The sequence below is a fragment of the Denticeps clupeoides genome, unplaced genomic scaffold (genome assembly GCF_900700375.1).
Source record: "Denticeps clupeoides unplaced genomic scaffold, fDenClu1.1, whole genome shotgun sequence".
In the NCBI taxonomy this organism is placed as follows: domain Eukaryota; kingdom Metazoa; phylum Chordata; class Actinopteri; order Clupeiformes; family Denticipitidae; genus Denticeps; species Denticeps clupeoides.
The window spans coordinates 92,905-118,219 of NW_021630047.1; the positions used below are offsets into that span (position 1 = coordinate 92,905).

General features: G+C 48.1%; 6 protein-coding genes and 1 pseudogene across 6 annotated transcripts; 2 read left to right on the forward strand and 5 right to left on the reverse strand.

Moving 5' to 3' along the window:
• Window positions 1–2,936: 2,936 nt before the first annotated feature.
• Window positions 2,937–8,471, reverse strand: LOC114781541 (solute carrier family 22 member 16-like). Its single transcript, XM_028967979.1, has 9 exons — window positions 8,212–8,471; window positions 7,632–8,081; window positions 7,179–7,296; window positions 6,705–7,019; window positions 6,366–6,612; window positions 6,033–6,160; window positions 4,111–4,220; window positions 3,911–4,010; window positions 2,937–3,753 (listed from the first exon to the last, which is right to left on the reverse strand). The coding sequence occupies exons 1-9, from the start codon at window positions 8,259–8,261 to the stop codon at window positions 3,583–3,585; spliced, it is 1,689 nt and encodes a 562-aa protein (XP_028823812.1). The 5' UTR covers window positions 8,262–8,471; the 3' UTR covers window positions 2,937–3,582.
• Window positions 8,472–10,218: 1,747 nt separating this feature from the next.
• LOC114781558 (uncharacterized) lies at window positions 10,219–10,352 on the reverse strand (annotated as a pseudogene).
• A 60-nt stretch (window positions 10,353–10,412) lies between these two features.
• On the forward strand, window positions 10,413–12,385 carry LOC114781506 (complement C1q-like protein 2). The gene is made up of 4 exons (XM_028967938.1): window positions 10,413–11,089; window positions 11,166–11,237; window positions 11,439–11,564; window positions 12,111–12,385. The coding sequence occupies exons 1-4, from the start codon at window positions 10,876–10,878 to the stop codon at window positions 12,383–12,385; spliced, it is 687 nt and encodes a 228-aa protein (XP_028823771.1). The 5' UTR covers window positions 10,413–10,875.
• Window positions 12,386–16,947: 4,562 nt separating this feature from the next.
• On the reverse strand, window positions 16,948–18,612 carry LOC114781529 (gap junction Cx32.2 protein-like). Its single transcript, XM_028967964.1, has 2 exons — window positions 18,477–18,612; window positions 16,948–18,075 (listed from the first exon to the last, which is right to left on the reverse strand). The coding sequence occupies exon 2, from the start codon at window positions 18,059–18,061 to the stop codon at window positions 17,243–17,245; it is 819 nt and encodes a 272-aa protein (XP_028823797.1). The 5' UTR covers window positions 18,062–18,075; window positions 18,477–18,612; the 3' UTR covers window positions 16,948–17,242.
• An 850-nt stretch (window positions 18,613–19,462) lies between these two features.
• Window positions 19,463–20,680, forward strand: LOC114781518 (gap junction Cx32.2 protein-like). Its single transcript, XM_028967950.1, has 2 exons — window positions 19,463–19,545; window positions 19,861–20,680. Exon 2 carries the CDS (start codon window positions 19,862–19,864, stop codon window positions 20,603–20,605), a length of 744 nt encoding a protein of 247 aa, XP_028823783.1. The 5' UTR covers window positions 19,463–19,545; window position 19,861; the 3' UTR covers window positions 20,606–20,680.
• Window positions 20,681–21,903: 1,223 nt separating this feature from the next.
• Window positions 21,904–23,100, reverse strand: LOC114781519 (gap junction Cx32.2 protein-like). Its single transcript, XM_028967951.1, has 2 exons — window positions 23,032–23,100; window positions 21,904–22,616 (listed from the first exon to the last, which is right to left on the reverse strand). The coding sequence occupies exon 2, from the start codon at window positions 22,599–22,601 to the stop codon at window positions 21,909–21,911; it is 693 nt and encodes a 230-aa protein (XP_028823784.1). The 5' UTR covers window positions 22,602–22,616; window positions 23,032–23,100; the 3' UTR covers window positions 21,904–21,908.
• Window positions 23,101–23,557: 457 nt separating this feature from the next.
• On the reverse strand, window positions 23,558–25,041 carry LOC114781517 (gap junction Cx32.2 protein-like). The gene is made up of 2 exons (XM_028967948.1): window positions 24,946–25,041; window positions 23,558–24,641 (listed from the first exon to the last, which is right to left on the reverse strand). The coding sequence occupies exon 2, from the start codon at window positions 24,617–24,619 to the stop codon at window positions 23,786–23,788; it is 834 nt and encodes a 277-aa protein (XP_028823781.1). The 5' UTR covers window positions 24,620–24,641; window positions 24,946–25,041; the 3' UTR covers window positions 23,558–23,785.
• Window positions 25,042–25,315: the final 274 nt, after the last annotated feature.

Genomic DNA, 25,315 nt, shown 5'->3' on the forward strand with positions numbered 1-25,315 from the left:
CAGGAAAAGGTATTTTGTATTAAATATTTCTCAATATCTAACGCCTGTCCGCTGTAGTGAACACATTATTCCAATATACGTTTTTATACAAGACATAATGAATGAGGGAAAAAATATTTTAAAAAATAATACAAATTCTGGACGGAGTGATGTGAACGAATCATGCATGAACCTGACGTGCTTTTGAAATGGTCCATCTCCAGGAACTCCATGATATGCCAGGTCAGGACTCTTCTCCATTCCTGCTCAGGAGCGAGAAATGGCGCTGTGTCCTGTATAAGAAACACAGCCAGAACGCAGAATATGTACAAGTCTAAAAACCCGGCCGAAGATGTTCAGGGATGAGAGGAGATCTGGTCACTACCTCTACACAACTTCATTATCTACGTACAGGCCAGAAGTTCATTCAGTGAGAATCTACCAACGGAAATGGTTATGAAAATAAAGAAAACACGTCGAATGAGAAGGTGTCCAGACTTTTGACCTGTACTGTATGCAAATTAACTGTTTACTTACACCAGGAGCCATCAGGTTTTCAAACGCTGCTCTAATCGAATAAACTGAGGAACAGCTCTGGTGGGCGTGGCCAGGCGGGCATATATGGATATACAGCATGTGTGAATCGTAATCTGAGCAACACAAATTTAAACAGATTAATGTTACAAGATCAGAATAATTTTACTGCTAATTTTACTACAATTAAAAAAATGAATACCGATTTTCCGAAGCCACAGTGTAGGCCTGCAGACCCCTGGCCTAGAGCGACCCACAGTTCCTGAACCGGGTTTAAAAAGCATGTTCTCTGACAGAACCCCAAACGGGAAGCTGGTTTATTCTTTATTCTGAAAGGAAAACGTTCTCTCGGTTCTTTTCAGCAATGTTCTGACAAGACGAGGACCTTGGAAACCGATACCGATAAAGAAGTTCAGTGGTGGAGACGACAAGCTTCCTGCGGTACTTCCTGGTTCTTTGCTCCAGTTTAAATAGAACAAATGACCTTCATCTGTATCTCCTTCATGGAAAATGTTGAGGACTTTTGGATTTGATTTTTGCCATTTTCTGAGATGCTTCTTGACGAATTGAAGAACTGAAGATGTCCTTTCGTTCAGTGAGCCCAGTGTATTTAGGAGCGGCTGTGTTGGCTGCCCACTGTCACCAAGGGTCGTGGTGAAATGCAGTGGTCACACAGTGTTCCTCCTGCCAGTTCTGCCTTTTTTATCATTTTTTGTCAGCGAGTACAGTTATTTATATAAAAACAACAGTGAACTGCCAGATATTATTGGCAATATGAAGAATATACAGCCTACATTGATTGATTTTACATTGGCTGCAGCGGCAATTCTAATATTTTATCTTGTGAAAATACTAAATATAATTCGGAGCGGGCTGTTGAAGACCAGTCAGGGATGCGAGGTTAAATAGTGTCCAAGACGTCCAGGACAGCCAGGAGAAGGTGACCTTGGTGACGGAAGCTCGTGCTGATAGGATGGCTTTTTATTCTTATCGCGCCTTTTTTCTTACTGGCAAAGAATAAAAAAACTCTTTCGCTGGGGAAAATGCCACGGTAGGAGATAAAAGCAGCAGATGGGTTTGTGTCTCTTCCTCCTCCACAGACACATTTTATTTTTAAAAAAAAAACGTACCGGAGCCAAATCAGATTTTTGTTTTTTTTTGCAACCGATTCAGGAAGCTGTGACGTGCCTGAAATAAGCTGAGGGTCCATGTCCATAAGATGAACCCGCTGCCCTTTTCTCCAGCCATGGGGCTGTAGCGCCCGCGTTCATCAGCAGGGGGCGGTGTGGTTCCGTCGTGTACGGTGGCGGAACCTGAAGTGAACCCCGACTGGAAGTCATCAGGAAACGCGTCCGCGTTCAGGGCTTTAAAAAGGAGGCCAGTTTACGCGGCCGATAAAAATCATACACACACGTTCCCCAGTGATGTCGGGGTTTCTCCCTGTAGTGGAACTCTAGCGACCCTGGCAGTGACCTTTGACCTGGAAGGGTTTCTGTCCCCAGCAGGGTCGGTGCAGGACCTCGGATCCTCTCCATTTTAGGAATGGCCTGATTTCACCGTGGCTCTCAGCCAATTAGCTGCGGTCGGGGGAGGGGCCAACAGAGTATTTCTGGGTTCAACTGAACAGCTGACAGTAACCGATCCTACACACACACACACACACACACACACACACATCCAAATAATGTACACTGAAATATCAGGAACACATCTCCTGTCGGCCCTGTCCAGATGTAGGAGCGAGTCTGTGAGTCACGACCCGTGGAATCTGTGTGTGTGTGTGTGTGTGTGCGTGTGCGTGTGCGTGTGTGTGTGTGTGTGTGTGCGTGTGTGTCTGCGTGCGCATAAAATATAATTTTCCATTTCTTCAACAGACTTCAATTCAAAACTCCAGAGTCACCACTTTTGATTCGCTCTTGCAGAGGGAGGAGGAATGTAGGCTGAACTGGACATAGTACACACACACAGTACACACACACACACACACACACACACTCCCTCCCACGTCCGTTTGGGTGTAAACAGAAGTAAAAAAGCTGCAGTGTTTACAGCCCAATTTCACTCAGCTGAAGGACCTGAAGGAAGCTCCTGTTCAACTGCTGATGAGGTCCTAGTTCAGATTTAAAGATCAGGCATGAAGTCCTGCTGCAGCCAGTACCATGATGCACCAAAACAGGGCTGTATGAGGAACATTTTATTCTCCTGTTCTCAGTCTGGAGGAACACAGTGACATCAGTACAAAATTAAGAGTTTCTCATGCATTTCAACATCAAAAGCTAATTTTAGCCCATATAATGGTAATGTATTTACTTCAAAACACACAGGCCAGTAATGGGGGGTTTAGTCGCAGATCAAGACCTGTAACAGGGGTTTAATCTCAAATCTGGACCTCTAACAGGGGTTTAGTCTCAAATCAGGGGCCTGTAACAGGAGATTAGTCTCAGACCAGGACCTATAACAGGGGTTTAATCTGAGATCAAGACTTGTAACCAGGTTTTAGTCTCAGATCAGGACCTGTAACGGGGGTTTAATCTGAGATCAAGACTTGTAACCAGGTTTTAGTCTCAGATCAGGACCTGTAACGGGGGTTTAATCTGAGATCAAGACTTGTAACCAGGTTTTAGTCTCAGATCAGGACCTGTAACGGGGGTTTTATCTGAGATCAAGACTTGTAACCAGGTTTTAGTCTCAGATCAGGACCTGTAACGGGGGTTTAATCTGAGATCAAGACTTGTAACCAGGTTTTAGTCTCAGATCAGGACCTGTAACGGGGGTTTAATCTGAGATCAAGACTTGTAACCAGGTTTTAGTCTCAGATCAGGACCTGTAACGGGGGTTTAATCTAAGACAAGAATCTGTAACAGGGGGGGGTTAGTCTCAGATCAGGATTAAATGCAGAAATGAAAAACAATCTATACTGTGCAATCTATTATTGAAAAGTAATACCGAGATTATCACACACCTGTTTATCTTCTATACATGGCATGTCATCACACACGTCATGGTCTTCAACAGAACACATGAACTTGGTCACTAGGAACCTGTAAACAGACAGGCTTGCTGCAGGTATCAGGCCTTGTGGTGAGACTGAGAGAGCTCCAGGCCCTCCACAGCGTTCCTCGGGGGCTTCGTTCCCAGCGCCTCCGCTTCCTCCAGGGTGGTGGTGAGGGGCTGGCCCAGGGTCTCCGGCAGGAACATGGTGAGGACACCGGTGATGAAGGCCAGGACGCCCACTATGAGCTGGTGATGGCGGTCACTAATTTTATTACGTCTTTTTATTTACTTTTCGTTTTATTTCATGCCCATTTCGTGTGTGTTGTACGGCTAGAACTATGCATGCGACAAATAAAATGTTGAATGTTGGATCTCTCAACTCGTACTAGTGGGCGGATCTTACCTGGGGCAAGTAGGTCCAGATGTCAGCAAGATACACACAAAACGGCGCAACTACGCTTCCAACCCGACACATCATACTACCACTGCCGACAGCCAGGGACCTGCACACACACACACACACACACACACACACACACACTGCGTCTAATGAAGAGGAAGTACGAAGTCACACACAGACAGACCAGGTGGTGTAACATGTACCTGACGATGGTGGGGTAAAGCTCACAGGTGTAGAGGTAGATGAGACCAAAAGCGATGGCCACAGCAAATTTTCCCATCATGCTCAGCACCACAGCCAGGACCTCAATGTCCTAAAAACGTCCAGCAGAACTGATTAGAAACCGCTGGACGCTGCGGTCGGAAACCTAGGCCTGGTCATTTTAGGTCTAATAAGAATGCTGGAATAAAATGTTGGTAGAAACGACCAGACACGGTGTGTGTGGATGGACCTGGTGGCCATTTTGTCTGTTATTGTTCAGCTCAAGTGCTAAAGTACAACCGGGTTAACAGTTTAACATTAACTGGTTATGCCAAAAAACAGGGCCGGTTAATCATTAGACGTTCCTTCTGATGTTACATCCAGGACCTACGTCTTCATCTGCAGACATCAGACCAGATGCACACTGTTCCCCTGGGCACCATCCATGGAGACTGCAGGGGCATCTTATCACTCATAGACATACTTTTCACCTTTGACCTTTGAATTGTGCTCGAGATAAAGCAGCATAATTCTGTGCACGTGTGTTCTGGTTTGTTTGAATTTAGATTGTGAGCGACCTGTTTTAGAACCGGTTTCTGGAACCTTCAACAGTTTCAATGCATCTGTGCACCAGACACTGTTGAGACACCAGACTGCACATTTACATTTATATTTATGGCATTTACCAGACGCCCTTATCCAGAGCGACTTACAATCAGTAGTGACAGGGACTGTCCCCCCCTGGAGACACTCAGGGTTAAGTGTCTTGCTCAGGGACACAATGGTAGTAAGCGGGGTTTGAACCCGGGTCTTCTGGTTCATAGGCGAGTGTGTTAACCACTAGGCTACTAACGCCCATCTGTAGGTGGCGTTCTGAGGACGTTCAAGCTTTCTGTTGAGACACCAGACTGTAAGTGGTGTGCTGGGGATGTTCAAGCTTTCTATTGAGACACCAGACTGTAGGTGGCGTTCTGAGGACGTTCAAGCTTTCTGTTGAGACACCAGACTGTAGGTGGTGTGCTGGGGACGTTCAAGCTTTCTGTTGAGACACCAGACTGTAGGTGGCGTGCTGGGGACGTTCAAGCTTTCTGTTGAGACACCAGACTGTAGGTGGCGTGCTGGGGACGTTCAAGCTTTCTGTTGAGACACTAGACTGTAGGTGGCGTGCTGGGGACGTTCAAGCTTTCTGTTGAGACACCAGACTGTAGGTGGCGTGCTGGGGACGTTCAAGCTTTCTGTTGAGACACCAGACTGTAGGTGGCGTGCTGGGGACGTTCAAGCTTTCTGTTGAGACACCAGACTGTAGGTGGCGTGCTGGGGACGTTCAAGCTTTCTGTTGAGACACCAGACTGTAGGTGGCGTGCTGGGGACGTTCAAGCTTTCTGTTGAGACACCAGACTGTAGGTGGCGTGCTGGGGACGTTCAAGGTTTCTGTTGAGACACCAGACTGTAGGTGGTGTGCTGGGGACGTTCAAGCTTTCTGTTGAGACACCAGACTGTAGGTGGCGTGCTGGGGACGTTCAAGCTTTCTGTTGAGACACCAGACTGTAGGTGGTGTGCTGGGGACGTTCAAGCTTTCTGTTGAGACACCAGACTGTAGGTGGCGTGCTGGGGACGTTCAAGCTTTCTGTTGAGACACCAGACTGTAGGTGGCGTGCTGGGGACGTTCAAGCTTTCTGTTGAGACACCAGACTGTAGGTGGCGTGCTGGGGACGTTCAAGGTTTCTGTTGAGACACCAGACTGTAGGTGGCGTTCTGAGGACGTTCAAGCTTGCTGTTGAGACACCAGGCTGTAGGGGGCGTTCTGAGGACGTTCAAGCTTGCTGTTGAGACACCAGGCTGTAGGGGGTGTGATTTGGATGTGTTTGGACCCCTGGTTTGGGTGTCTTTGGGTGTAATTGCGTGGTAGAGTGAGAACACGTACCGCGGGGACAGCGATGATGAGCATGCAGGTCACGCCGCTCAGCAGCAGCGCCGGTGCGCATGTCCTCCTCCTGCCCACACGGTCCATTGCAAAACAGCCAATCAGGTATGAAGGCAACTCCACTGCACCTGTCAACAGCCAATCACAGCACGCCTGTGTTCAACTATAATGCAGCCTTGTAAGGACTCAGGATGGGATCAGGAGCGGGATTCAGGAATATAAATCTATAAAATCCACACCAGCCGACTGCAGAATTACGTTAATCATTCGAATCGAGTTGATCAGTTTTCAGAGTGTTGAAATGTAAGCAATGCTGGGACACACTCCTCTTACCAGCAAGGAACAGGTTGACGTACTGGTTTCCACCCAGGCTGACGGAGCCCAGGCTGAAGACGTAGTAGCCCAGGCTGCCGATGAACCAGATGGCCCAGCAGGTGGCGCTGCGCCTGGCCATCCTCCAGGTGCCAAACAGGTCCAGGATGCTGAGCTTGTGCTCGGGCTCCACAGCGGGGGGCTTCTGTGGGTCCTTCACGCCCAGCAGAGAACCTCCATCTTCCTCCAACTCCAACAGGTCTGACACCTTGGAAGAAGAGATGAAGTGGGTGGGAGAATGAAGGCCACAGATGGCCCAGAACATGATGGTGATGGTTCTGATCTTTATCTCCTACTCACCTTCAGAGTGGGCACGAGGCCGTTGAATCGGGCGATGTGGTCCAGCAGCTCCTGCGTCTCCTGATGCCGCCCCTTGGCCATCAGGTAGAAGGGCGTCTCTGGAAACTTCCAGCAGTAGATCAGGAAGGGCGCGGTGCAGAGGGACAGCACCAGCTGGTAGAGCCACCAGACGCGCACCAGATAGCCCACCAGTGCCACTACCATGATGCCCACCGCAAACGCCGCATGAACGTGCATTGAGGTCCAGGTGCGAACCTTGTGGCCCGTGAACTCCGTCACGTAGACAAAGACCACCACCAGATATCCGCTGGACACCTGCAGACATCATGTCAACGTCATGTCCTGAGAGCAGCTTCTGAAGCTTCACACACGCTCACACTGTCTCTCTGTCCCCCCGTCCTCACTACAGACATGGCCGCTGTATTTCAGGGGTCAAAGGTGGAGCTGACCGTGTGTCAGGTGTGGACAACTCACCAGGGCGAGGAGGAAACGCATCACTGCAAACAAGTAGTAGTTTCCTGTGAAGGCCACGCCCACCCCGAACACCAGCTGACAGACGCTGGTTCCCATGAGCACCGGTTTCCTGCCCACCCTGACAATCGAGAGAGAGAGAGAGAGAGAGAGAGAGAGATGTTCTGTTTCTCAGGTTCTAATATAAGTGAAATGGACAAGATCTCCATCTGTCCCTCTGTTTGTGTGTCTGTTCTGTTTTGTCTTTATGATAAACGTGTTCTAGACCAGTGGGTTCCGTCCCTGGGGCTCCTGCAGCCAGTACAGTTCTCTTTTTAGCTGGATCTGTTCTGGGTTCCGGCTGCCCAGCTTGAGGTGTCCTCATGCTCTCTCACCAGGGGAACCTCCACATAAGAGGACGTTTCATGCCCATCTATGGAAAGGTCAAGCAGGTTGAGGTTTCAGAATTTGACAGACCTGTCGGCGATGTCTCCGAACAAGACGGCTCCAATCAGGACCCCCAGCATGAAGGTGGGCTGCGTGAGCTTCGCCAGCCACTCGCGGTCACACACCAGGTCCCAGTCGGTCACGATGGTGGCCTGCTTGTCCGCCACGTCGTACTTGAACCCCCCTGAGCACCCCTCCGCCGACAGGCCGGCTCCGAGGCGCCGGGCGCGCTGGCACTGGCTCAGCTCCCACAGCTCCCCGCGGTCCGTGGCGACCACCACGGGCCCGGCGCCCGGCGAGTACGCCGGCCAGACGTCCAGCAGCGACGCCGTGGACTGGTTCAGGTAAAGGACGCTGGTGATGTTGCCAGGAGGGGAGCAGAGGAACTTGGGGGTCTCCACCAGAAAGACGGAGGAGAGGTAGTGGATGCCACAGGAGATGGCCTGGAAGACCACGCCAAAGTACAAGCACGCCTGGAACCTGAAGCCCACAGAGCCAGAGAGACCCTTACAAATACAGATCCATTCCCTTACATGCCCAGCAACGGGTTCATGAACTCGGGTCGAACTCTGAACCCCGCGCCCGTCACGGGGTCAACGGGCAACTTTACCTCCCGAAGTGTCCCAGCTCGTCGAAGATCCTCTCCACGCCGGTCGCCATGCGGGACACTGCCACTCCACGCGGGGAGCGGGGACCTGTGAGCCCCGCTGGTGCCGCGGAAATATTTATAGAAGGTGCGGAGCGCGTCAGAGATTACGCGCGTCCAGCGGCGCGTCAGAGATTACGCGCGTCCAGCGGCGCGTCAGAGATTACGCGCGTCCAGCGGCGCGTTACTCCGCAAGTCATTACAACTACATGTAACTACCAGCGCGTTACTCCCCAACTACATTACAACTACATGGAACTACCAGCGCGTTACTCCCCAACTACATTACAACTACATGTAACTACCAGCGCGTTACTCCCCAACTACATCCAATAAATAAAGAGAAATGATCCGATTCATTACAATACAGCGCAATGTGACCAGTAATGACCAGCACGACGAACTCGACTCGCAGTTGATTCAATCATTGATTCACTGATTCATGGTTCCATTCATCCCTGACTGGATTATTTTCAGATTACACACACACACACACACACACACACTGTTTTATCTAAGGGCTCCAGCTGCATCTGGCAGCTTCTCACTGAACAGGGGATGGGAACATAATTCATGGATTCTGAAGAATTATTCCATCATTCTGATCTCAGCAGAGAGTTACAGTTAACAACAGTGTGTGAGAGAATCTTGGGTTAATATGTGCCAGGAGGATGTAGATTTCACAGAGCACACAGAGAAGCAAAGGTTCTACAAGAAACCGCTTTTGTGGTTCTGTGTTCTCTTTAAATTTGTCACTACTGACTCACAGTCAGTAGTGACAGGGACAGTCCCCCCCTGGAGACACTCAGGGTTAAGTGTCTTGCTCAGGGACACAATGGTAGTAAGTGGGGTTTGAACCTGGGTCTTCTGGCTCGTAGGCTCATAGCCTACTACCACCCTCTTCATGTATAACGAGTGTGTGAATTACACCCCCTGTTGGACATCTTGTGTCATTGCACCACTGTTTTAAAAAATAAACAGCAGTTGTAGGTCTTTGTTCTGTGTCACCGTGTGCTTCACAATGACAATCAATTCACAAGAACATTGTCAGCATCCATTTTCACATCTCTCACGATAATTAAAACGCATCACCTGAAAGTGAAAGTGACCCTTGGTGAGCAGTGGGCACCATGACAGGCGCCCGGGGAGCAGCGTGTGGTGGATTAACCGCTAGGCCACCACTGGCCCGACTAAAATCAGGGGAGAGTCATTTACATTTACATTTACGGCATTTACCAGACGGGCGTATCCAGAGCCACTTACAACGTGCTTCCATGTCACCATGGATGAAGAGATCAATTCCGGTTCACTAGGACCCCCAACTATGAATACAATCTTTTTATTCACTCTGTTCTAGTTTCTATACAGAAGTCAGACGAGAAGAAGGTTACAAGTTCATCTAAATCTTCTCTAAAGAGGAAGGTCTTGAGCTGCCGTGTGAAGGTGCTCAGTGACTGAGCTGGAAGTTCATTCCACCACCGAGGGGCCAAGATGGAGAAGAGTCTAGATGAGCGTCTTCCTTTTACCTTCAGAGATGGAGGGACCAGGCGAGCAGTACTGGAGGCTCGGAGTATACCAGGTGCAGTGCGAGGTGTAATAAGGGCTGTGAGGTAGGATGGGGCTACTCCATGTTTGGCTTTGTAGGCCAGCATCAGTATTTAGAACCTGATGCGTGCAGCTACTGGGAGCCGGTGGAGGGAACGTAGCAGAGGGGCGGTGTGGAGAACTTGGGACGGTTGAAGATCAGTCGTGCTGCTGCATTTTGTATGAGTTGAAGAGGTCGGATGGTACATAGTGGTAGACCAGCTAGAAGGGAGTTGCAGTAGTCCAGTTGTGAGATTATTAAGGACTGAACCAGTAGTTGGGTGGCCTGGGTTGACAGATAAGGGCGGATTCGTCCGATATTGTAGAGAAGGAATCTACATGAGCGGGAAAGATTGCTGATGTGAGTTGAGAAGGAGAGTTGGTTGTCTAGGGTAGAGAGTCCCCCCCCTACCAGAAATTATGCAGTCGAGATTCCCACAGCACAGCCGGGGGGCCACGGCGGAGCGTCACCCCGCTGAACCGCCTTCTTGATCGCGGTCTCTCCCCTGCCAGGTAAGTACCGTCCAGGATGGCGTCCCGGTCACCGGACAGGAAGTGGCCCAGCTGGATGTCCCCACTGACCCTGTCGTTGGTGGCAGGGAGTTGCAAATCAAATGAACATTTTATAAAAAGAAACCTAATGTTTAATAAAACTAATTCACAACATGCAAAAATCTGAACTGACTGAAAAAAAAGTACAAGCAGCGCGTCATTTGGAGAAAATAGGTACTATAGGCTAGAAGTTCACGTTTACTGACCAATCATTTACCGTGCAAACCTGACTAAAATGGTAGAACCGGGCCAAGATTTACAGCTCTAGTGTGTCTAGGGCTGTTGGTGATGGAGACCTGAGAAGCTGCCAACAGAATGGAGGTTAATATCAGCAGGTTCGGACTCTCCCACAGCAGAGCAAACAAGCATCAGAACGAAGACCTTATCCTTCAGTGCTGACCCTGACCTTCTTCTCTCAGTTTCCCGGCATAGCTGGTGATGCTCTTATATAACCAGCAGTTCTCACACACATAAAAGGTGTTGAGAAGGTCCATGAGGTGTGACTTTCTCCTGAAGATGAGGGCTGTTGCCATTTGTCTGTTGCTGCCCCTGTTCTCCGTCTTTGGGGCTCATGTTCAGAATGTCCAGGATGGCGTCCAGGTCGCCAGACAGGAAGTGGCCCGGCTGGATGCCCCCGTTGATGCTGGATGTTTGAAGGAGCTGGACAGGGATCAGCTTCTGGAGGAGATGAGGACAGAGAAAGCTGGTGAGTCCTCCAGCTCCACTTCTTTCTGTTCTGCACAAACACCAAAGTTACATCTTACTCCTCTTCTCCTGACCAGAGCTGGCGGCTCTGAAAGCCAGAATGACAGACAGCGAGATGTACATGAAGCATCTGATTGAACAGAACGCAGGTAGTCAAGTTCTGAAGTCTTCATTTTCCTCATTTATTTAAATGTGATATTTAGTGATATTTATCAATTCAGTGGTAATGATAAGAATGGCAAGTAAAATAATTCTCGGTACTGAAGCCCTAAAGTCATGAGCTATTATAACATGTCACTTCAGATCAGATTATAACATACAAATAAACACTGATCACCTGTGATGAACAGAAATGCCGAAGGTGGCCTTCACCGTCACTCTATCGGCTGACAGGGTAACAACGGGAAGCACCATATTGAATCTGGTTTTTGACAGAGTCATCACCAACATTGGCAACAATTACAACACCATCACAGGTACGGATGGAAATATTTCTATATTATATTATATTATATTATATTATATTATATTATATTATATTATATTATATTATATTAAGCATGTATATAGCATAGAATATTTTATTCATTTGATTTGGCTGAAGAAAAACCCGCAATTGTTACGCGCTTGATTTAATATATTGGACTTATTGCACCAGGTGGCGCCATATCCTTGTTTTTTTCCTTGTTTTATTCCCAGATTTGATGTTATTTCCTTATTTGGACGTTGTTTTAATCTGCTTCCTGTGTATGTTTTGTATGCGTCATGATTATTTATTTGTGTGTGTATTGTGTACCTTTAATAAAACGTGACACCTGATTGGACTATAGAGGGCAGTGGTGGCCTAGCAAGTAAGAAAGTGGACCCGTAATCTGAATCCCGAACCGCCGAGATATCACCGAGGTGCCACTGAGCAAACTACCGTCCCCTGTACCACTTTTTAACTTCACTTTGAGATGCTGCAGGTTGTGGGATTATGAGTTCTTGCTAAATGGAGATCTCCACATGGTTTCTGCCACCAGGCTTCTTCACTGCTCCGGTGAAGGGTGTTTACTACTTCCGGTTCACGGGCTGCGACCTTATCTCCGATTTGATGGACCTCTGGCTGCTTAAGAACGGTGAAATGGTGATGGGGCTGCCCGGCCACGTGCAGGGATACACCTACGTGACCAGCGGCATCATCCTGGAGCTGGAGGCTGGAGATCTGATCAACATGCGCCTCCCAAGCAACCGAGCCGTCATCAACAACAGAGGCAACCTCACCACCTTCAGTGGATTCCTGCTCTTCACCCTGTGAATAAACTCAGCTCCTAATCTTCTAATTGGTAGCAAGATGAATAATTTCTTGCTCTGAATGAACTGCCAGATAAAAGAAAAGACTAGATGGTGACTGAATTAAACGTTAATCCATTTCTGCTGACTTGTGGCTTGTGTCTGATCTGTCCAGCAGCAGAACCTGACCAGGTTCATCCTGAGTGTCTCCAGGGGGACAGTACACGTAACTACTGGTTGTAAGGCACTCTGGATAAGGTAAATGTAAATGTAGAGGGTGAAAGTGTGATTGTGGGCTAAATAAAAATTAAATGATGTTGTTGTAGAAGCCCTTGTCCATGAGTGAAACTGGAATGAGATAAATGAGAAGCAACATCAGCTGATAAGAAACAAAACACATTCACCCCACTGTCCCCACAAAGCATAAGAAGCTCAGGTCTAGTGCCCCCGCTGGCTGGATGCAGGCATTAGCTCCGCCAATCCTCCAGTATTTCACCAGGAAAACCATGTCCAGGCAATGGGATTCAAGCAGGAAATTTGCCAAAAAATAAACAGCAGTTGATGAAATTTTTGTTCTTATTCTCCATGTTTTACACTGCAGGCTATATCAAGTCTATTAGAGCTGTAACTGGCCCTAAAATGTTAGGTGCGACCAGGCCTGAGATTTCCACTCAGCGATGAGGGACAAATACACATACACACGGGCAGAGGAGGGTACACATAAAAGGGAGAGCCAGGACTAGACACAAGAACAAGCAACTCCTACTCTCTCTCGCTCTCTCTCTCTCTCTCTCCACTCCAAACTCCTCCGTGAGCAATAAGTCGTCGACTTCCTGTGTAGCGCCACCAGACCGTGGGCGGAGCCAGCAATCAGACATTCCTAAAAAGGAAAACACACGGAATGGCAAGCAGAGATCACTACTCCCTTGCACAAAGCACTCAGGGACGTAGCGCCCCCACCCCCAAAAATCAACCCCCAGTGTGGATCAATCCAGAAATGAACGGGACAGGGCATCAGATAACACATTATCAGAGCCTTTCTTTTGAATGTCTACAATGAAACCTTGGAGGTACAGGGACCACCGCATGAGGCGCAGATTGCCATTCTTCATCCTAGACAGAAAGATCAGAGGGTTATGGTCAGTATGGACACACACAGGAAGTGCAGAGGAACCCAGATACACTTCAAAATTTTGAAGCGCTAACAGCAGAGCGAGTGCTTCCTTCTCAATGCTGCTGTAGTTCAATTAGTGTTTCAGAACGCTGGAAATCTGGGGCAGTCCAAACCGGCGCACTACTTAACAGCGCCTTGGCGTTCTGGAACGCCTCCTGGCACTCAGATGACCAATCAAACTCAGTTCGATCTTTCAGCAACTCTGTTAAAGCATGATCGACATCAGAGAAATTTCTACAAAATCCACGACAGTAACTGATCATGCCCAGAAAGCAGCGCGGAGCAGAAAACCCAGAAATCGCTGCCACCTTCACCTCCAGAGGGGTTCATCTATGTAGGAAACTGCGGCTTTCCCGAATTCACAACTAGCAAGGGTCAATGTGAGCGATGCAGAGTGCAGATTTCACCGCGCCATAATGCAAACCCTGTTCCACGGAGAGAGACTATTACACGTCTCGAGCCTTTCCGGTCAACACACTGCAAAAGCAACGTCAGTACTTCCTCTGGCCACCTGAGAGTACGCTCAATGGCCAGCACGCATGCTCAAAGTGGGCGTTAGTAGCCTAGCGGGTAACACACTCACCTATGAACCAGAAGACCCAGGTTCAAACCCCACTTACTACCATCGTGTCCCTGAGCAAGACACTTAACCCTGAGTGTCTCCAGGGGGGACTGTCCCTGTAACTACTGACTGTAAGTCGCTCTGGATAAGGGCGTCTGGTAAACGCTGTAAATATGAATGTCAAAGTGACAGAATAATTTCTCAACTTCACGTTCGTTGAAGGAGGGAACCATCAAATATTTCGGCCCACTCGGCTACAGCAGACCGCTGTAACTTTTTCTAGTTCCGACTCACTAGCGACAGCGGCGGTGGAGGAATACGGGGACAGAGGTTCAGAGGCAAAACCCAGACAAACTGCTCCAAAAGGGACATATCCCAGACGAGCCCCCACTTGTCACGTTGGGGACAAGGAAGAAAACACGGTCCAATAAACCCCTCAACCAAACACACACAACTATATACGACACTGTAACCAAGCCAAACACACCAACAGAAGGGGAATTTACACACATACAAATACACACACAAGGGCAGATGAGGGAGAGAAAAACACTAGATACAAGAACAAGCAACTCCAACTACAAATCCGGAGCCCACGTTCCTAAAAAGGAGAATGGTCTGATTGTGATGGAGACCTGAGAACAGAGGTTAATATCAGCAGGTTCGCACTCTCCCACAGCAGAGCAAACAAGCAACGAAAATCTTATCCTTCAGTGCTGACCCTGACCTTCTTCTCTCAGTTTCCCGGCATAGCTGGTGATGCTCTTATATAACCAGCAGTTCTCACACACATAAAAGGGGTTGAGAAGGTCCATGAGGTGTGACTTTCTCCTGAAGATGAGGGCTGTTGTCATTTCTCTGCTGCTGCCCCTGTTCTCCGTCTTTGGGGCTCATGTTCAGAATATCCAGGATGGCGTCCAGGTCGCCAGACAGGAACTGACCCGGCTGGATGTCCCCGTTGATGCTGGACGTTTGAAGGAGCTGGACAGGGATCAGCTGCTGGAGGAGATGAGGACAGAGAAAGCTGGTGAGTCCTCCAGCTCCAGTTCCTTTCTGTTCAACACAAACACCAAAGTTACATCTTACTCCTCTTCTCCTGACCAGAGCTGGCGGCTCTGAAAGCCAGAATTACAGACAGCGAGATGCACATGAAGCATCTGATCCAACAGAACGCAGGTAGTCAAGTTCTGAAGTCTTCATTTTCCTCATCTTCTTAAATGGGATATTTAGTGATATTTATCAATTCAGTGGTAATGATAAGAATGGCGAGTAAAATAATTCTCGGTACTGAAATCTGCAGCACAACAAGAGGAGATGACTGCCATGACGGCCAAGATGGCCAATCTGATCAATGCAGGTACCTTCAGGCACACAACAATTTTCAGATCAGCATGAAGAGATGAAGCTTATAACATACATACCAACACTGATCACTTGTGATGTGAACAGAAATGCCGAAGGTGGCCTTCACCGTCACTCTGTCGGGTGACAAGATAGAATCGGGAATCTCCATGTTGAATCTGGTTTTTGACAGAGTCATCACCAACATTGGCAACGATTACAACACCATCACAGGTACAGATGGAAATATTTCTATATTATATTATATTATATTATATTATATTATATTATATTATATTATATTATATTATATTATATTATATTAAGCATGTATACAGCATAAAATGTATTTAAAGTATTTAATGTATTGGTGCCTCTTATTGCACCAGGTGGCGCCATTTCCTTGTTTTTTTTCCTTGTTTTATTCCCAGATTTCCTTATTTGGACGTTGTTTTAATCGGCTTCCTGTGTAGGTTTTGTATGCGTCATGATTATTTATTTGTGTGTGTATTGTGTACCTTTAATAAAACGTGACACCTGATTGGACTATAGAGGGCAGTGGTGGCCTAGCAAGTAAGAAAGTGGACCCGTAATCTGAATCCCGAACCGCCGAGATATCACCGAGGTGCCACTGAGCAAAATACCGTCCCCTGTACCACCTGTCATGGTGCCTACTGTCACCAAGGGTGATGGTTAAATACCGAGGACACAGTTCACCGTGTCACAGTGTGCTGTGCTGCAGTGTCTCACAGTGAGATGTGTAATGTGCTGCTGCAGGTTGTGGGTTTATGAGTTCTTGCTAAATGGAGATCTCCGCATGGTTTCTGCCACCAGGCTACTTCACTGCTCCGGTGAAGGGCGTTTACTACTTCCGGTTCACGGGCTGCGACCTTATCTCGGAGCACATGGACCTCTGGCTGTTTAAGAACGGTGAAATGGTGATGGGGCTGCCCGGCCACGTGCAGGGATTCACCTACCTGACCAGCGGCATCATCCTGGAGCTGGAGGCTGGAGATCTGATCAACATGCGCCTCCCAAGAAACAGAGTCCTCATCAACGACAGCCGCAACCTCACCACCTTCAGTGGATTCCTGCTCTTCACCCTGTGAATTAACTCAGGTTCACCCTGAGTGTCTCCAAGTTACCTGTAACTGCTGGTTGTACGGCGCTCTGCATAAAAGCTGTAAATGTAGAGGGTGAAAGTGTGATTGTGGGCTAAATAAAAACTAAATGTTGTTGTTGTAGAAGCCCTTGTCCATGAGTGCAACTGGAATGAGATACATGAGAAGCAACATCTAAGTCTGGTGCAAGCATCAGCTGATAAGAAACAAAACACGCTCACCCCACTGTCCCCACAAAGCATAAGAAGCTCAGGTCTAGTGCCCCCGCTGGCTGGATGCAGTATTTCACCAGGAAAACCATCATGTTCTTCAACCTTTTTAAGGAGGATCCATAAAGCCAGTCGACAACTTGTTTTTACCACATTTCTATTGAATGGGAGGTGTCCGTGTTTTATTCAACATGTTCATTTTTTATTTAAAAATCACTCTTAAAAATATCGCTGAACATAAACATGAACATGAACAGAGCTTTTAATGTTGGTTTTTGGAGTGAGAATGTGAGGATTCGCCTCGTCATTTTCAAAATGGATCCTGAAGGAACTGAAACTGAACTGACGTAATGGGAGGAAATAAATTTCCTTTAAGCACCATAAAAACAGCCGTTTCCAGCGAAACGTAATTCGAGCTGACGCAGCTGCTCTCTGTCTTCTCCTTTCCTTAAAAAAATTTCACATCAGAACGTGGTCAGAGGCTCCTTCCCTCCTCGAAGGCCATGTTGGCCTTGTTCTGGTTCATGGTTTCCACCATGTCCTGGCGGGGCTGCCAGGACATCGGGACTCCAGCAGGTTGTCCCACAGAGTTGAATTGTTGGGGGAGTTTGCTGTGGCCTCCGAACTTGGCCCTGTTGCAGAGCAGGTAGAAGACCTCCACCACGTTCAGCAGTAGGGACACACAAGACATGACGCTCATAAAGATAATGAAGATGTTCTTCTCTGTGGGGCGGGACATGTAGCAAGGCACGGTGAACTTGCACGGTGACTGGTTGCACTCAAACTCGTATGGCATGAAGGTGCCGTAGATGTAGAACTGGCCCACGGTGAAGCCAAGCTCCAAGATGATCTTGAAGAAGAGGTGGACCAGGTAGGTGCGCAGCAGGATGCCTTTGATTTTGACCTTCCCCTTTTCGTTGGTGTACTTGGGGGCCTTCAGAATGCCGCACAGCTCTTTCTTCTTCAGCTTCTCCCTCAGCTTGTTCTCCTTGTGGATGACGTGCATGGCGTGGCCCAGGTAGACCAGCGTGGGCGTGGAGACGAAGATGATCTGCAGCACCCAGAAGCGAACATGGGAAATAGGGAACTTCCAGTCATAGCATATGTTCTCACAGCCAGGTGTTTGGGTGTTGCACACCAGACTCGAGCGCTCATCGCCCCACACGTTCTCCACCCCGGCTCCTAGGACCATGATCCTGAAGAGGAAGAGCACCGTCATCCACACCTTCCCGATGACCGTGGAGTGGGACTGCACCTTGTCCAGCAGCTTGGAGAGGAAGCCAAAGTCTCCCATCTTCACGTCAGTATCTGTAAAGATAGAACAGAACATGGAAGAAGAATGTGGAGATGTTGACATCTGCAGTCTTTATTCCAACCCTACCAATCAAATCACAGTGTAACTAGAAATGTAACGAAAAGTCAAATTCTATTAACTCCTTTTCTATTTATTTATTTCCATTTTAATATATTTTAATGTGTTGTTTTCTATTGTTTGATTTGATATTTTTTACTGCATTAATTTCTAATTTGTCGTTCCTTTTTTATTGGACTCCGAGCTCCCTGTACAACTGATTTGGATGAAAGTTGCTAAAAATAATGGATGTCTGATCGATTGAAGAAAGAACTACTTTGTATGCTGAGATGACGACGTGGTGTCACAAATAAAAGGCTCAAGAAACCATTAGATCTGTGAGAAATGCAGCTGTCACCTCAAAGCAGAAAAAGAGACGGGTGTTCCGCCCTGGTGGAGAACTCAAGTTTCGAACGAAGAAGTAAACAGCTGCGGGTTCCGGAGGAGAAACTCCGTAGGTGTTGAGGAGCTCCTACCTGATGAGCTGCCGAAGTGTCTGAACTTGTGATGTCAGCGGCGTGAACTTTATAGTCGGGGGAAGAGCCTGGCTGCACAATTACTCACATGCCTCAGTTCTCTATATCGTTTATGCAACACTTTTCACCAAAGCCACTGACCTCGGGTTCCCCACACACCACTTGGTGGAATCACAAGTTCTACATAGTAACTTACTTCCTGCTTCCAGTGGGCTGTGATTCTTTTTTTTTTATGATTTTTGACATTTTTGTGATTTGTGATTTTTGTAGGATTTTGTAGGAAACGGACTCTTTGTGGGTTTGTATCCCAAAATGCCGAGGTGCCACCGAGGTCCCCTTGATGAAGGTCCCGTCCCCACACACTGCTCCCCGGGCGCCTGTCATGGTGCCCACTGCTCACCAAGGGTGACGGTTAAATGCAGAGGACACGTTTCACCGTGACACTGTGTGCTGTGCTGCAGTGTCTCACAATGACGATCACGTCACTTTGATGCATTTTTATTGTTCAAATTGTTGTGTGTTTTGTAGATTGTTGAGTTTTTGTCTGTTTTAGGTGGTTGTGTTTTTGCCAGGTATTTGATGTTCAGATTGTTGGTTTTTTTGTAGGATCTTTGTGTGTCTTTAACGTTTTAGCTTTGCTTCTCTTTCCAGTCATGGGATTCACTGCTGGTCTCCAGATAAATCATGTCCAAAGCATCAAGCAACGAGAAGTATCTGTGTGTAAAAGCTGGTGCTGTGATGAGACCTGCTCAGAATCACGTTCCTGGTGACCCGAGTTGCAGTTCGAGTTTACCAGCAGGTCAGCGTGGTTTCCCATTGGGTGGAGCTGTGATGCATCACATATATCCTCCCTTCATCTGGTCCCTTTAAGATAGACAGGCTAGGTGTGACCATCAGTCTCTTTCTTCATTTCTTCATCAGTCATACTGCAGGGCCGTGACCTGATAGAAGGTAAGATGTTTTCTTCCACTGATATTCTGACCAGAGCTGATCCGGGAAGTTTGGTGAAAAGCTCCAGAACAGAACATGCAGTAACGACCCCAGGCAAGGATTCTGAAGGACACCTTTTTACTCTCATGAAGATGTTGCAGGCAGCAGATCTGTGATCTTTAGTTGATGTTCAGTTGAACAGGAGTCTGCTGGTCTCGTCCTCCTGCTCCATCTCTGTACTGATGCCTCACGTAATAAAAAAATGAAGATAAAAAAAGGACGAGAAAATGTCTGATGTTCTGTTCAGCTGGAAATAACCTCTAACCATCCAAACAGAATGGGAGACTGGGGCTTACTCTCCAAGCTGCTGGACAAGGTGCAGTCCCACTCCACCGTGGTGGGGAAGGTGTGGATGACCGTGCTCTTCATCTTCAGGATCATGGTCCTGGGAGTCGGAGTGGAGAAGGTGTGGGGTGACGAGCAGTCGAAGATGATCTGCAACACGAAGCAGCCTGGTTGTAAGAACGTCTGCTACGACCAGGCCTTCCCCATCTCGCACGTCCGCTTCTGGGTGCTGCAGATCATCTTCGTCTCCACCCCCACGCTGGTCTACCTGGGCCACGTTCTGCATGTGGTCCACCAGGAGACCAAGCTGAGGGAAAAGCTCCAGCACTCAGTGAACAAGCAGGGGCTGAAAGTACCCAAGTACACCAGCGAGAGGGGTGAAGTGTTCATACTCGGTGCCATCTTCTACAACTACGTCTGCAGCCTGCTGATGAAGGCCACTCTGGAAGCCGCTTTCATCCTGGCTCAGTATTTCCTCTACGGGTTTGTGATGACCCACCAAATAGAGTGTGAAGGACCACCGTGTCCCTTCAAGGTGGAATGTTACGTATCCCGGCCCACAGAGAAGAGCATCTTCATCATCTTCATGCTGGTGGTAGCGTGTGTGTCGCTGTTTCTGAATGTGCTGGAGATCTTCTACCTCGTCTGCGCGCGAGCAGGCAAGCGGAGGAGCCTGGTACCAGATATGGTCCACAAGCACCACATGAAGGAGTATAAAAACGAGACCTTCTGCTGAACATGGAAACTTAGGATGATGTGTGTATGAAATACAAGGAAACTGCACCTGACAATAAAACACACTTTAATGTTCTCTCATGTCCGGTTCTTCAAGATCAAGATCTGGTGAACATTATTAATAATTAAAATGTGGGCGGGGCTTCATGACTGATCAGGGGTGACAGAAGGGTGGTGCTGGGTGGAACAGTGGGCGGGGCTTCCTGACTGTTTAGGGGTGACAGAGGGGTGGTGTTGGGTAAAACACAAAGTACCGTCTCCACACACTGCTCCCTGGGCGCCAGTCATGGTGCCCAGTGTTAAATACAGAGGACACGTTTCACCGTGTCACCGTGTGCTGTGCTGCAGTGTTTTACAATGAAAGTTCCCCCTTTTCTTTAACTTTAAAAACAGTGGGCGGGGCTTCCTGACTGATCAGGGGGTGACAGAGAGGTGTTGTTGGGTGGAACAGTGGGCGGGGCTTCCTGACTGATCAGGGGAGGACACATGGGTGTTTGGGTGGAACAAAAAGATGGTTGTAGCCGAAGACACTCACCTAACTCACGGATTAAAACCCCTCTTACCAACACTGAACAAGACAGAGACTCGAGTGTCTCCAGGGGGACTGTCCTTGTCACTACTGATTGTAAGGCACTCTGGATAAGGGAATAATTGCATAAATGCCAATAATGTAAACAAAACAGCGGGTGGCTTCCACCTCAACAAGACCCCTGTGTCCTCTACTAAACAAGGGACACGGGGGGTCTTGATGGGGTGGAACAGTAGGCGGAGCCTCCTGACTTCAGTAGGGTACCCAAGGGGTACAGTGGTCTCATCTTGAAAAGTGAAGTGATTGTCATTGTGAGACACTGCAGCACAGCACACGGTGACACAGTGAAATGTGTCCTCTGTATTTAACCACCACCCTTGGTGAGCAGTGTGTTGGGATTAAAAGCCACAATCTTCCGATTACAAGCCAGTTTTCTTATGCAGAGGACAAATTTTGTTGTGCGCACTGTTAGAAGAAACACTGAAATGTGGAAACGTACAGAAACCCCTCAGTCAGAATTCAGTAGAGCGAAATCAAAAATGAGAATTGTGTTTTGCCGAAATGTTTTTAATTACAAATTTAGCAAAATAAAAAATTATGCAGAGTATTTACAGTCATATTTACAGTGGACAGAATATGTAATTATTAAAAATCCACCTCCTCGCAATCATAAATATCGAATGTCTGTTTTTACATACTTCATAACATTTTCATGTTGAGGACCAATATCACACAAAACAAAGCAATATGGACATAAATACATCTACTGCAGGTGTCACACCGTGTGCCGGGACCCCCTCCTGCACCGGGAACAGGCCAGGTAGAAGATCTCCAGCACGTTGAGGAGCAGGGACACGCACGCCACCACCAGCATGAAGATGATGAAGACGGTCTTCTCCGTGGGCCGGGACATGTAGCACTCCACCTTCATGGGACAGGGGTGGCGCTCACACACGATGAGGGGCACCATGTAGAAGCCATACAGGTAGTACTGCGCCACAATGAAGGCCACCTCCACGAGGATCTTGAAGAACAGGCTGGTCATGTAGCTGCAAAGCAGCTGACCTTTGATGTAAACCTTTCCTGTCTCGCTGGTGTACTTGGGAGCCTTCAGACCCTTCTGCTCTGCATGGTTCTGCACATACTGCCGAAGTTTGTTCTCTTTGTGGACCACATGCAGAACGTGGCCCAGGTAGACCAGCGTGGGGGTGGAGACGAAGATGATCTGCAGCACCCAGAAGCGGACGTGCGAGATGGGGAAGGCCTGGTCGTAGCAGACGTTCTTACAACCAGGCTGCTTCGTGTTGCAGATCATCTTCGACTGCTCGTCACCCCACACCTTCTCCACACCGGCTCCCAGGACCATGATCCTGAAGATGAAGAGCACGGTCATCCACACCTTCCCCACCACGGTGGAGTGGGACTGCACCTTGTCCAGCAGCTTGGAGAGGAAGCCCCAGTCTCCCATCTTTACAAATTTAGCCTGAAATGAAAAAAATGACAAATCTGTAATAAACTGCAGGACCACGTTTCTGAAGGCATCATGTCAGTGTTTCCTGCTGAGCTTTAGTAGATCCCTGTTTCCTCCTCACCTTTAATCGCCTCTTCAAAAGCATAAAATTTAATAGAATTTAGTTCACATTCCATATCATGTGAATCATAAATAGATCTAAATGGAAAACACGTCCATATAATCATTACTATTTCAGTCATTATATATTTTTAGAAGATAATTGTGTAACTTCAAACCAATTTTTGCTTAATCGTTAAAAATGTTGAGAGTGTCTATATATCTATTATAAGTATTGGTCCATCGATCTATTGATCTTATCTGTAAAAGAACATTTCGGTATTTAAGTACCTAAATGGGGTTTGAAAGGAGAATTTTCGTTTCTTACCTTCAGAAGACAGAAGAAGAAGCGACGCGGCGCCGGGACGAGTGTCCAGGTTCGGGTGTCTACCTTGAACTTTACCACAGGAACTTGCACAATCGGCGGCGCCGCGGGCCGCTCGTCACGTTGGCGGCCACGAACGATAAATGAGAGGCACGGGGACTCGGGTTCAAGTGCGTGGTCAGTAGTCAATGATTGATGGTGTGAAGATAAGAGCCAATCACACATTTCTGGAGAAATCTCAACATTCTGCACACGTGAGAAGTATTTCCTGTGAAACGGACATAGTTCAGGGTTCAGGGCCGACTATTTATTACTAATATAAACCACCGTGCTTATTAATCAACCAGCCACATTTTTCCCATGAATTGTTCCGTATCGGATGGTTCTTATTCCTGCCAACACACATTTGTTTCGTGTTCGGTTTCATGTAAATATTTTGTGACAATTTAAAAATGTAAAAAATGACATCATGCCCATGTCGTTCATTACGATTTAATTTATTACCGTTTATTGGAGAGGAGCTCTGCCAATAGATAAAAAATGAACAAGATTGTTGTTTGTGTTGTGTAGTGAGGGGACGACCAATAATAGATATGTCTCATTATAATATTCATATAATAATTTATTATGGATCATGTTTGTAAACAGATTCAAGTCACACAGTCACCTCAAACTGAGAAGATTTCATAGAAACGGTTATAAAATTTGCAATAATAAAGCTGCATTATACACAAAGCGTTAAATAAGAAGCCGGAGATCAGTGGTCCCCCAGCAGCCGCTCGGCCTTGGACCCGTCCAGGCTGCCGCCGAGACTCTGTCCACCGTCCAGCTGCATGTTGAGTTTGTTCTGCTTGGCGGCGTCCCAGGTGGACGGCAGGCTGGCGGGACGGGTGGCCGAGGTGACCATGTGGGCGCGTCTCCGGCGGCGTCCCACCCGGGTGCACAGCAGGTAGAAGACCTCCATCACGCTGAGGAGCAGGGACAGGCAGGCCACGGCCAGCATGAAGATGATGAAGATGGTCTTCTCGGTGGGACGGGACATGTAGCACACCACGGTGAGGGGACAGGGCGCCCTGGAGCAGGAGAACTCGGGGATCATGACGAAGCCGTACAGGTAGTACTGGCCCACGATGAAGCCCAGCTCCAGAATGATCTTGAAGAAGAGCTGGGTCAGGTAGCTGCCCAGCAGGTTCCCACGGATCTTCACCTTGCCCTTGTCGTCCGTGTACTTGGGCGTCTTCACGTTCTCCAGGTGCTTCTCGATTTTGTCCCTCAGCTTGTTCTCCTTGTGGATGACGTGCATGGCGTGGCCCAGGTAGACCAGCGTGGGCGTGGAGACGAAGATGATCTGCAGCACCCAGAAGCGGATGTGGGAGATGGGGAACTGCCAGTCGTAGCAGACGTTCTCGCAACCAGGCTGCTGCGTGTTGCAGACCAGGTTGGACTGCTCATCGCCCCACACGCTCTCCGCCCCGGCACCTAGAACCATGATCCGGAACAGGAACAGCACGCTCATCCAGATCTTCCCGATGACGGTGGAGTGGGACTGCACCTTGTCCAGCAGCTTGGAGAGGAAGCCCCAGTCTCCCATCTTCTCTCGGTTTCAGAGTCACCTGACAGGTACAGGAGAACGTTCATTAAACGTTCTGCATCTGGAGAACCACCTCTGTCCTAGTTCATGATGAGCGTATTTATGCTTAAATATGTCATTTTAATAAATCGTTCTTCAATAACACGACACATTTCTGTTCTCTGACGACAAAATGAAAAAATATGAATAATGACAAATGACCAAGTTCAAAATAGAAGCCGAGTAATAAAATATAGAACGATGTTCTTATCCTCATGATAAAATTCTGAATCCTCATCATCATGATGATCATTATTATTATTTGTAGTTAACGGATTATTTCTCACCTTGAGCAGAACCCACCTCCGTCCCTCTCCGCTACGGCGCAGCGTTTGCCAGTCGGGGCTGAACCTTGAGATTTTGGCTCGGCGTGATTGTGAAATCGTTCTCCGCCCGGGCCGCTGTCACGTTGCCGTGGACGCAGGCCCGTCTGAAGGCTGGATTTTGAACGCCGCCGCTCGCCGGCGTATTAATAATTGACAGGTGGCTACACTGGTGAAACGTTCTTGCACGCTAATCAGTGGATCATGAGATCAGGGCCGGGCAGGGTGGGCTCGGGTGGACCAGGGTGCGTAGGGTGGACCTGGTTGGACAGGGTGGGCAAGGTTGGGCCTGGGTGGACCTGGGTGGGCAAAGTTGGGCCTGGTTGGACAGGGT